The following is a 12,614-nucleotide window of genomic DNA, read 5'->3' as shown; positions in this document are numbered from 1 at the left end:
GGGGGGGGGGCACTTGTTGGAGTATACTTTACCAACGGTATTGTGGTATTCTAGGTATTCTATCAGTGTTGCTGTAGCAAATATGGGTTTTATAAGAACAGAAGATTGTTAATAATTAGTATATTAATATAATATTGTTAATTTTATAACAAGATGGTGTAAATAAGGATTAAATTTTTTTTTCATTTAAGAACAGAAATTGTATGTATGATAACTGAAGATTTTTTTATATGAGAACTGAAGATGATTTATATTTAAAATTCGGTGATGGTGATGGACAAAACCTCTTAAAAGGAAAAAAGTAGATGTTAGTTTTTATTGAAAATACATTTCGGTCTGGGTTGACCCTCGTCAGTTTTAACGATAAAATAACCATCAAAATCGATAAAAAAAATCGGTAAAAACCACAAGAAAATAAACAAACAAAAAAGATTATTAAAAAAAATGCCTGTAAAATGGACAAAAGGCAAACGAACTCAGATCATGAGATGGAAAAAAAGATAATTTGCAAATATTCACTTTTTAAAAAATGTTTAAGACAATTATTTTTCCTTGAGATTGTTTCTGTTAGGAAGATTAAAAACAAACTGTTAAGATGTATGTGTCACGTGTGTATAAAGTTGTGGTGGGGGTCGATCTAATTAACGAACTTTTACGTAAATCGGGGGGAGGGGGGGGTGGCTTTGTTTAAGTAGGGATATTTAAACCTTTTAAAGAATTGGACATAAACAATGCTCTTTTTAAAAAGATACTTAATTACAGTTTACAATTAAATAAAAACTATTTTTTTTCTGTTCATTCCATTGAGTCCAGTCATAAAATTTCTGATGTATTTAGATTCTCCTACTTCAAGTAAACTTCTTCCGAGGTCCCAAACCTTCTCTAGAACGCTAACTTTTAGATGGTAGAGTTCATGTCCCGGAAGGTTAAAATGTTCTCCTGTAGGCTGGTTTGTATGGAGATTTCTAATGTAACCAATATGTTCTCTCACTCTTTCATCTAAAGATCTTGTTGTCTGTCCTATATATTGTAGTTTACACTGTTCACATGTAATACAGTAAACTACATATCTGGTCTTACAGTTGAAAGTTCCATTAATCTCAATCTTCTTACTGATATTAAAGGATTGGTTAACTGTTCCAGGCTTTATGTAGGGAAAAGTTGGGCAATTTAAACCACAAGGTTCCATACTAGGTATTAGCCTCTTTGGCCTCATTCTAGGAGGATCTGGAATTCTGGCTCGGATGAGTTTATCCCTGAGATTAGGAGGTCTCCTATAGGTAACCATAGGTGGATTTTGAAAATCTCCTTCATCCAAGGATCCTGGACCATAGTTCTCCAATGTTTCTGTATGATGGAAGAGATACAAGGCAGTTGGGGATTAAATGAGATAGAGATTATAACTCGATCTAGTTTCTCCTTTTTCTCCATTTTCTTTAAAGCAACTTGTCTTGGTATAGCGTTAGCTCGGACTATAGCAGAGTCCACAATTGAAGAATTGTAATCCCTGCTGATAGGAAAATCCCTTAGTTTTAAGAATTGTGCATATGAAAGCAGATTATGGTTTCCAAAAGAACAATAGATTGATTATATAAGAACAGAAACATGGTTTACATAAGAACAGAATTTGGTTTATATAAGAACAGAAAATAGTTTATATAAGAACAATAGATTGATTTTATAAGAACAGAACATGGTTTATATAAGAACAGAAGATGGTTTATATAAGAACAGAAGATGGTTTAAGAACAAAAGATGATTTATATAAGAACAAAAGATGGTTTATATAAGAACAGAAGATGGTTTATATAAGAACAAAATATGGTTTATATAAGAACAAAAGATGGTTTATATAAGAACAAAAGATGGTTTATATAAGAACAAAAGATGGTTTATTTAAGAACAGAAGATGGTTTATATAAGAACAAAAGATGGTTTATTTAAGAACAGAAGATGGTTTATATAAGAACAAAAGATGGTTTATATAAGAACAGAAGATGGTTTATATAAGAACAAAAGATGGTTTATATAAGAACAGAAGATGGTTTATATAAGAACAAAAGATGGTTTATATAAGAACAGAAGATGGTTTATAAAAGAACAGAAGATGATTTATATAAGAATAGAATATTGCGAGCAGAAGAATAGAAAATTTCTAGAATAAGAACAGAAGATGATTTTCATAAGAACAATCGATCGTTTATACAAGAGAAAATTGCTAGCAGAAGAACAGAAGATGGTTTATATAAGAACAATCGATTGTTTATACAAGAGCAGAAAATTGCTAGCAGAAGAACAGAAGATGATTTAAATAAGAACAATCGATTTTTAATACAAGAGAAAATTGCTAGCAGAAGAACAGAAGATGGTTTATATAAGAAGAACCGATTTTTTATACAAGAGAAAATTGCTAGCAGAAGAACAGAAGATGGTTTATATAAGAAGAACCGATTTTTGTATTAGAATAGATGTCAGAAGGCAAAAGATGGTTTATATAAGAAAAGAAGAATGCAATGATTTATAAAAGAACAGAAGATAGGATATTTCAAACAGATGTTGGGTTATATAAAATAAACGATGGTATTCAAATGACCAGAAGATAAAATAATATAAAACCATATAAAGATGAGTAAAAAAAATCTAGATAATTAATTGTTATTAAACATTTATGCTATTCTAATTTTAGAATTTGCTCGTACTCAATACCGTGGGAGAAAATTAAACATTTTTCTTATATTTTAAACTGAAGAATTAATACTTTTGACATTTTTAATATGTATATCCTGAGGCCGGGAGTTTGTATAGAAAGGGGAGGAGGGGGGGTATAGGGTTAGATTAAGGGTATGCAACAAGAAATATGATTTCATATGAAGGCTGATTTTTGATCTAAAAGCACATTTCAAACATAAACATTGAAGAAAGCAAAGATTAGAACTGAGAAAGAAACGATCTGACCAAGGAAAAACATATTAAAAAGCAAAAAAGAGTATCCTATATATATATAAAGTAGTCTGTTTGTCTGTGTGGATGCATGATGATAACTCAGGAACCCCTGGACCGATTTGCCTCAAACTTGGTGGAACCACAAGAATGTATTTTGCTTGTTTTAACAATTCTAAGATGAGCGGGTTGAATTTTATGAATAAAGATTAGTTTCCAGGCAAAGCTGGGTTCCCAAGCTAGTCCTGTATATAAACAAAGATGAAAATACCAGAATTGAATTGAATAAGATTTTTAATTTGTTTAACTATTAGCACCTGTTCCCTGGTTTCTGGTAACTGTATATACAGAGCACAGTTCCTCTTTCTATTCTTTTATTTCTATTGTTATGATTCCAGGCTTCATTGACCGATCTTCAGGGACTCACTTTTACACCAACAGGGGGGGGGGGGGGGGTATAATATCACTTATGTCCGATAAATTTCGCCACAAACTGAATGGGCAATATTTTACAGAATTTGTTTTAAGTTTTAAATGCTCATGTTTTTTTGATTTTTTGGGGGGGGGATATTAAAAGAATTTTAAATTTTCTCTGTAAAGCCTTTATGGAAAGGGAGGGGGGGGGGAAGGAATCTGAAATTTTTGTACCGTTGAAGAAAATTTGTATGCTACTTCTTAAAACATCTAATTAGCTAGCCTAGAACAGAGACCAACAGACATAAATTACGCTTTTACTAATATGCATACATGATATCAAGTTTTTTTTTTACCAACAATTCCAGATAGATTTTGTTAAAACTATTAAAAGTAGTCCAGGGAAATTCTATTCTTAGTTTTATAAACTTTTAAACATATTACACTGTTCTTCTGTTGTAGGAACGAGGTAGAACTACTTTTAGTACCGACTGCTAGAGAAAAAGGTTCTAGATTTTGTTACTAATTTTCAGTAATGAGGTTCCGGAAATTTAGTACTAAGGTTCCGAAGATTTAGTGCTTAGGTTCCGGAGATTTGGTGTCTGGGTTCCATAGATTTTGCGCTAAGGTTCCGGAGATTTAGTGCTAAGGTTCCGGGAATTTGGTGCTAGGTTTCGGAGGTTTGGTGTCTAGATTCCGGAGGTTTGGTGTCTAGGTTCGGGAGACTTGGTGTCTAGGTTCCGGAGATTTAGTGCTAATGTTCCTGAGATTTGGTGTCTAGGTTCCGGAGAGTTAAACCTAAGGTTCCGGAGATTTAGTGCTAAGATTCCGGAGATTCGGTGTCTAGGTTCCGGAGATTTAGCGCTAAGGTTCCGGAGATTTGGTGACTAGGTTCCGGAGAGTTGGTGTCTAGGTTCCGGAGATTTGGTGTCTAGGTTCCGGAGATTTAGCGCTAAGGGTCCGAAGATTCGTTTTCTAGGTTCCGGAGGTTTATCGCTAAGGTTCCGGAGATTTGATGTCTAAGTTCAGGAGATTTAGTGCTAAGGTTCCGGAGATTTAATTCTAAGTTCAGGAGATTTAGTGCTAAGGTTCGGGCGATTTTGTGTCTAGGTTCTGGATATTTAGTGCTAAGGTTCGGGAGATATTGTGTCTAGGCTCCGAAGATTTATTGCTAAGGTTCCGGGAGATATTGTGTCTAGGTTCCGAAGATTTAGTGCTAAGTTTCTGGGAGTTTGGTGTCTAGGTTCCGGAGATGTAAGGCTAAGGTTTCGGTTTATGATTTCAAGATCTTGATAACAAGAGGAATCTATCGGATTAATTAGAATTCTGAAAAGTCACCATGTTCAGCTTCAAAAATTTCGTCTTGTAGGTCATAGCACGTTAAACTGTTAAAGTTGACGGACGGGGAAGAGGGGGATGGGGGGAGGTTTTCATCATAAATAAAAATATTTTATTTCCTTTTCCAGGTTGATCATGATGCCTGGGGGAAGGCTCACAACCTCGCCTTTCTTCTTCTTCTTCTTCTACCTTCTGAATGCAGGTAAATTTACAAATATGTCAAATAAAAAGAGAATTATTTAGAAAAACTGACATACGAACACAAACTGACACGTGCAAAAATTAAAATGTTTCTGGGAATTTCCCCAGGATGTTTAAATCTTTAGCAGGGTTGAACAACCCTCACAAAAATGATTAAAACGAAAGTTTGATGTAAATTTTTGCAATATTTTAAGTTTAACAAAGCTGGAATTTTTGCAAAAGAAATAATTCCTTAATTGCTAATTTTTTTGTAAATTATTGCTTTTTTATTGTTTCCGGTTCAGAGGCGTTTGTAAACTAAGACAAGTGGTTGTGATTAAGAGGGGGGGGGGGTAATTTTTACTTTTTTTAGAAGAACGTCTTGAATTTGAAGATTTTGAGCGAAATTAAACTTGATCCATACGCTTCTTATTTTCTTCTTTATCTCTATTTATGTTTCTGGGCCCGGGGAGATTATTCTGTATACAATATATACACCCCTGTACATATAAACATATGTCTTCACTTCTCTCTCTGTATTCATTCTTCTTATTTTAGCCATTGTTTCATTTCTCCCTTAATCTTTATTCATTTTATTCATCATTTTATTGATTCTTGTTTATTAATCATTTTACTCATTCTTTTTAATTATCATTTTACTCATTCTTTTTAATTATTATTTTACTCATTCTTGTTAATTTATCATTTTACTCATTCGTTTTAATTATCATTTTACTCAATCTTTTTAATTATCATTTTACTCAATCTTTTTAATTATCATTTTACTCAATCTTTTGTATTTATCATTTTACTCATTCTTTTTAATTATTATTTTACTCATTCTTGTTAATTTATCATTTTACTCATTCTTTTTAATTATCATTTTACTCATTCTTATTAATCATCATTTTACTCAATCTTTTGTATTTATCATTTTACTCATTCTTGTTTATTAATCATTGTACTCAATCTTTTGTTTTTATCATTTTACTCAACCATTTGTTTTTATCATTTTACTCAATCTTTTGTTTTTATCATTTTACTCAATCTTTTTAATTATCATTTTACTCATTCTTCTGTATTTATCATTTTACTCATTCTTGTTAATTTATCATTTTACTCATTCTTTTTAATTATCATTTTACTCATTCTTTTTTATTATTATTTTACTCATTCTTGTTAATTTATCATTTTACTCATTCTTTTGTATTTATCATTTTACTCATTCTTTTGTATTTATCATTTTACTCCTTCTTTTTAATTATCTTTTTACTCAATACTCATTCTTGTTAATTTATCATTTTACTCATTCTTTTTAATTATCATTTTACTCATTCTTGTTAATTTATCATTTTACTCAATCTTTTGTATTCATCATATTACATATTAGTATTTTATTAGTTTTTACTTTAATTTAGCATTCTTTTATTTATTCATCCTTTCATTTTTATACTTATGTTTTTTCTTTCATTTATCACTTTACTTATCCTTTCATTCCTTAATCCTTTCATCCTTCCTTTCGTTATATTTTGATTTTGTTCATTTACTAGACCGTCCTCACGTCAATTTGTTTCATTACTTGAAAAAATTATGAAATGGTCGTAATTCTTTCTTTTTGTGCAATTTTTTTTCGTTCCTTTCTTTCTTTATCAATTTTTCTAACAATATTTGAACTTTGAAAGATTGAACATATCAAAATGAGTACTTTCAATTCAATTTATTCACTGTCGAACGGATGTACCAGATTGCATGGTAGGATCAAAAATTTAGATAATTTAGCGCTTTGCATGATTAAACTTTGTGAATTCAAATTGTATAATGTCAAATCCAGCCCAATTATTCATAATCATTTCATTGTTTACTTCACCCAAATATATACAATATATATAAATAGAACTTTTGTCTTGTCTTAAACAAATGCCCCCATTTTGAAGGCCCAGGGTGGCCAAAATGTACGGATTGTACGGATTGTACGGATTGATTTTTTTTTAACCCTAAAATTGTACGGATTGTACGGATTGCACGGATTGTACGGATTTGTTTTCAAATTGTACGGATTGTACGGATTTTATCCTGGAAAATACACCGTTTTTTTTAANCCAAATGATAACACTTAAAGGGACTATGGACGTAGTTATAAGTGACCCACCAACATGTTTATTTTTGAGAGTTGCGTTCCCTATATTCACACCTTTTGTCAGGAACATGTTGTCAAATAGCTTAAACAGTGTTGAATTTTGTCAATTTCCTCCTTCTGTCTAGACTGCCTAAATCCGCAAATTACTATTTCTGAGAAACAAGCAATAAGAATATCAACTTTCTAATAGAAAAAAGATATCACATTTTCACTCGAAGGTTTCAAAGGTACTAATACCATAGTGTCAAGGGTACCGTTGTAAATCAGTCATCTCCCGCATAAGATTGAGGATTACTTGAAATTACGTCTTCAACTTTTGAGAAACCCCTGAGGTTCAGCGAGAAATGAAAACTTGACTTAATATTCTCCTATTTTACAGGAATTCGCGATTAGTGAATCTGCGGAGACAGTTCTTATCATCACTAAGGAACAATCAGCAACCTTAATAAAATATTAATTTGGATAATATTTAAAAAAAAAAATTGTACGGATTGTACGGATTGTTTCTCGAAAATTGTACGGATTGTACGGATTTCTTCTGAAAATGTACGGTTTTTTGTACGGATGGGTTCAAAAAAGTTTTGGCCACCCTGAAGGCCCTGCCAGGTCCCACAAAAAAATGGTCTAGGAAAATTCACAAAAAACTGTCAAACTCATTGCTTAAAGGTTTAACCTAATATTCCAAAGCTAATGATAAATCTCAAATATATTAAATTAAAAAATTACCATTTTGTTTCACTGTACTGCAATGTTTACTATTTAGTGTACTGCCAAGATCTGTCTGGACCTGTTTTTATCCAGGAACCACCGAATAATGTCGACTTCAGCAACTCCACTGGTAACAATTAAACAAATAACTAATTTAAAAAAAGTATAACAACAAATTCAAATAATAAAAACAATTAGATAAAAATAATTATTTTCAATTTTATCATATCTACAAAAATATTTCTTGAATTTAGCAATGAAAGATTTGACAGCTAATAAAAGAAGGGAATCGGGGATCAGTTTTTTTATATAAAAATATTTTAAAATCCATTTATAGATTAAAAGGATATCATTTAGTATTAATAAGATACATTAATAATGATAATCTGTACTACCTTAAGGGGATTAAATAAAGCTTGATTAATTTAGCCATGAATATCTTTTCTCACTGTTGCTATTCCAATTCATGCTGATTAGAAGAATCAGACCAGGACATTATTTAAAATTTTAAGAAATTTTCGTAACTAGTGTAATTTTTTATTCTATTTTCACAATCTCAACAATATTGAATTAGGATGGTTATGAAAATGGAACGTTTTTTATTTTTAGGAACTGAAATAATCTGCCAGGCCCGGGGTTCCCCGTTCCCAAGTATCAGCTGGACTAAGTCGGATGGAACACCTATTGGAACTATCCCTGGATTAAGACAGGTAAATCTAGAGGAGGACAGAGAAGTGGGGGGTTACAAAAAGTGCCTTCAACCAATTTACTACAGAAAACCTTAAATCCTAAATCAGATAAAGGAGAACAGATTTTTTACCCATCTGTTTAAAAACAAGTTTTAGCCATTTCCTCGCAAAAGAAGATGACAAAAGGTTTTAGGATATTCAAAAATCATCGATTATTAGATAATCAAGATAACCGTTGTCTTGATCTTCCGGGGATTTTTTTAGNCTTCCATCCTTCTCTCCCAACCCTGCAATACTAAACCCTCCTTGAACCATCTTCCATCCTTCTCTCCCAACCCTGCAATACTAAACCCTCCTTGAACCATCTTCCATCCTTCTCTCCCAACCCTGCAATACTAAACCCTCCTTGAACCATCTTCCATCCTTCTCTCCCAACCCTGCAATACTAAACCCTCCTTGAACCATCTTCCATCCTTCTCTCCCAACCCTGCAATACTAAACCCTCCTTGAACCATCTTCCATCCTTCTCTCCAAACCCTTCCATACATAGCCCAAATTGAACCATCTCATATCGTTCGTCAAACCAAAAAATTACCAAACGTCATCCTTCTTTTCATTTCGCGTCTAAAATTTATACCCCCTCTCCCTTAGATGCCTTACTTTTTACTCACATTTTACATAGTTTTTTGAAACTCTGAGTACAGATAAAAAAACATTAAAAAATACATAAATATTATTTACGATGTACATCAATCAAATGTATAAATTTAGGTTCTGGAGAATGGAAACCTTATCCTTCCTCCTTTCCGAGCCACAGATTACAAACAGGAGGTTCATGCACAGGTTAGTTTGTAATACAGGGTGTACCAGAATACAGGATATAATTGAGTACAGGGTGTCCTGAAATAATGCTGAATCCCAAACATCCAATACATGGTGTCCCGGAAATTGTGAATTCTCAGGATTATCCCTGGATGGGTTTCAAAGTTAAGAAATGTACGATGAATAATTCGTATTCCTTGGGTACAACAACTTAGAATGATATAATTTTTCAACCGTAAGAAAATTATGTGTTTTTCTTGAAATTTTTTTCCGCTTGGATAAAGTTAAAACTATGTGACTCTTTCCTTGAATTCTGGCCTGAGTTCAGCCAAGCTTGGTGGGAACTCTGTTAAACTATCTTCTTAATTCTTAGGATTCAGAGCTCTTAAACTTACAGTAGTTATATTTCCTTCTATATTGTCTTTTTCCTCACTTACTTCCGTTTTTTCTCACTTACTTACGTTCTTTCTCACTTACTTCTGTTTTTTTCACTTACTTACGTTCTTTCATTCTCACTTTCTTACGTTCTTTATCATTTACTTAAGTTATTTATTTCTCACTTACTTACGTTCTTTCTCACTTACACAGTACCATCTCACATACGTTCTTTCTAACTTGCTTGCATTCTTTTTCTCATACTCACGTTCTTTTTCTCTTAAGTTCTTTCTTTCTCACTTACTTACGTTCTTTATCCCTTACTTACTTTCTTTCTCATTTACTTACGTTCTTTCTCAATTACTTACTTTCTTTCTCACTTACTTACGTTCTTTCTCATTCACTTTCTTTCTTACTTACTAACTTTCTTTCTCACTAACTTACTTTCTTTCTCACTAACTTATTTTATTTCTCACTTACTTACGTTCTTTCTCACTTACCTACGTTATTTCTTTCTCACTAATTTACGTTCATTCTGTCTTTCTTACTTTCTTTCTTTCTCACTTACTTATTTTCTTTCTCACTCACTTACGTTCTTTTACACTTACTCACGTGCTTTCTCACTTACGTTTTTTCACTTTCGCCCTCACTTACTTACGTTTTTCTGTCTCATTTACGTTATTTTGCCGTAAACTAATTATTTGTTTGTGTTCAGACCTACAGATGTCAATCAGAAAACGAACTTGGTAAAATTATATCCCGAGATGTTCATGTTCGAGCAGGTAAACATATTTTCCTTTCTTAGGGGATTTCTTTGAGGGAGGTGTCGAGTCTTTGCCACAGCCTTAATTTTTCTAATCCCTATATCTGTGCAACTTGATGGCTTAAACCTTTGATATTTCAAACTTAGATTATTTGATTTACCAGAATTCAGAGTTTGAAATATTTAAGGTCTACGACATTTGGTTGCAAACATATTGGGATTATAAAATCAAAGTTTGTGGCAACGACTCAATTCCTTTCAAGAATTTTTATTTTATGAAGATTGGTTGCAATACATTAAAAATTTAAAATGAGATGGGAGATCGGAGGGGGGGGGGCTGAAAATTGTAGTTGAAGTTGTTTGAATGGTTGATAGGGGTGGGAGGAGAAAATTGATAACAGACGATTAAAGTTTAAAAACTACAGTTAACAGTAATACTTCAAAAATAAGCAAAATAAGCAGTGAACTCCGGTTTTAATTTTTATAAATACATGTACGTAAATATATTATATTACAGTGAAAAATGTTAATAATTTAAATGTAAGTATTTAAATTAGATTAATTTACATTTTGATATTTTTAAACATTATTTTAGTAGCAACAATACATTTCAAGTTCATAAGTTCATTTTAGCAATGTCCTTGCACATCGTTTAACGGAAATACAGTGATCTATTGTCGGTAATGATAGGGTTTATGAGGGGGGGGGAGTATTAGTGATGGGGGGGGGGGAAGAATGTGTTGTGGTTGGGTTTGTTTAAAAAAGCAAAGAATGATTTCCCGTGAAACAGCAGGGGAAATTATTAATCATTAATTTTTAAAATACATTTTCTTTAATACAAGAAATTTTAGGAAAAATTAATTTATAAAAGAAAAAAATTCTCTGGAATTATTTGGAAAAAGTATTTTTGGTTTTGGTTTTGGGTTCAAGGTGTTTGCACTAATATGTATTTTTAGTATCTTCGCTCCGCGCCCTTCTTCTCCAAATAAATAAGTTTAAGCAGATATTTTCTAATTTTACCATGAATGAAACCATCCGGCCTTGCTATGTGTGGGCCCATCGTTTTTATGTTTGCATGATAAAAAAAATTTGAATATTAGTTAAAATTTCCATAAAAACTAAAATTAATCTGTCTAATCCTTAGATTAAGTTTAAATATTTAAGATTTCATGAGACAACATTTGTATTGTACGGTCCAAAGTACAGTACAGTACAGTACAGTCCAAAGGAATTGAATCTTTTCCATAAACTCAGATTTTCTAATCCCTATATCTTTTTACAACCCAATGTCGAAGACCTTAGATATTTCAAACTATGAATTCTGTTAGATCAAATAATTTAAAATTGAAATAAACCATTAAACTGCAAAGATATCTATGGTATTAAAATATTTGACTCAATTCCTTTGTATGGATTTAAACTTAATTTGATCTTAAATTGATCTTTTTCCTTTTATTCAGAATTCTCTCTCTTTTTGGATTTTTTCAAACTTTATTATTCCTCTCTTTTGTTTACAATATTTACATCTCCGGTGGCTGTTTTTTCAATCTTCATGTTTATCATAAGTTTAATGGATATCAGATTTAATTTGGGATAAAAACTCGACAGCGGGGTTCCCCTCCTACCACTACCCCCTTACAACCTCTTTTCTCTTTAAAATTCCAAATAATTTCGCTTTACTTGTGTTTATTATATGTTTTACCAAAACACTCCTAACAAGTGACAACTCCCCCGTTCCCAATTAAACCGTATGTGTTAGAAAACACTCCTAACCCACCTGCCAACATAATAAAACTCTTAGTAAAGAATGCTTTATATTTTGGATAGAATAGGTAAGTTTGAGGGGGGGGGGACTGTGAGAAGAGGGGTGTTAGGTGTTTGGGAAAGGAAGTGAAAGATCAGATAATTTACTCTAGTTTCCATTCTATAGATATGAGCAGTGGCAGTTAAATCTTTCCATTGTATATATTTTAGAAAGAAAAAACAAAAAAGAAAGAATGATAAATAAATAAAAAAGAAGAAGATTACAGGATGGACGATGGTTTGATGGTTTCGACTTCCCCAATGTTTCCTTGGACTCTTTTCTCTTTTTATCATTATCATGGGGAAATGACAAGGGAAACATTATAGCACTCCCCCTCTCTCCCGGGTTAACCTATAGGTTAAGATCTATTATATGGATGACACTGTTCATATTAATTATCGTGTCACTATTATTAAAAGTCAAATTATAATAGGGTTGGGGGGG

At 32.1% G+C, this 12,614-nt stretch overlaps 1 protein-coding gene across 1 annotated transcript in view; it reads left to right on the top strand.

The window, feature by feature from the left end:
* The window catches only part of LOC111696858 (Down syndrome cell adhesion molecule-like protein Dscam2), a 41,135-nt gene that overhangs the window by 3,528 nt on the left and 24,993 nt on the right, over nucleotides 1–12,614 (top strand). Inside the window, exons 2-6 of the mRNA XM_023466606.1 lie at nucleotides 4,821–4,894; nucleotides 7,773–7,847; nucleotides 8,327–8,427; nucleotides 9,178–9,249; nucleotides 10,319–10,385. Coding sequence (XP_023322374.1) covers nucleotides 4,828–4,894; nucleotides 7,773–7,847; nucleotides 8,327–8,427; nucleotides 9,178–9,249; nucleotides 10,319–10,385 — 382 coding nt within the window. The 5' untranslated portion in view covers nucleotides 4,821–4,827. The remainder of the gene's footprint in view (nucleotides 1–4,820; nucleotides 4,895–7,772; nucleotides 7,848–8,326; nucleotides 8,428–9,177; nucleotides 9,250–10,318; nucleotides 10,386–12,614) is intronic.

Source organism: Eurytemora carolleeae, unplaced genomic scaffold, assembly GCF_000591075.1.
Source record: "Eurytemora carolleeae unplaced genomic scaffold, Eaff_2.0 scaffold249, whole genome shotgun sequence".
Lineage (NCBI taxonomy): Eukaryota > Metazoa > Arthropoda > Copepoda > Calanoida > Temoridae > Eurytemora > Eurytemora carolleeae.
This window is presented reverse-complemented; position numbering and strand designations above follow the sequence as displayed.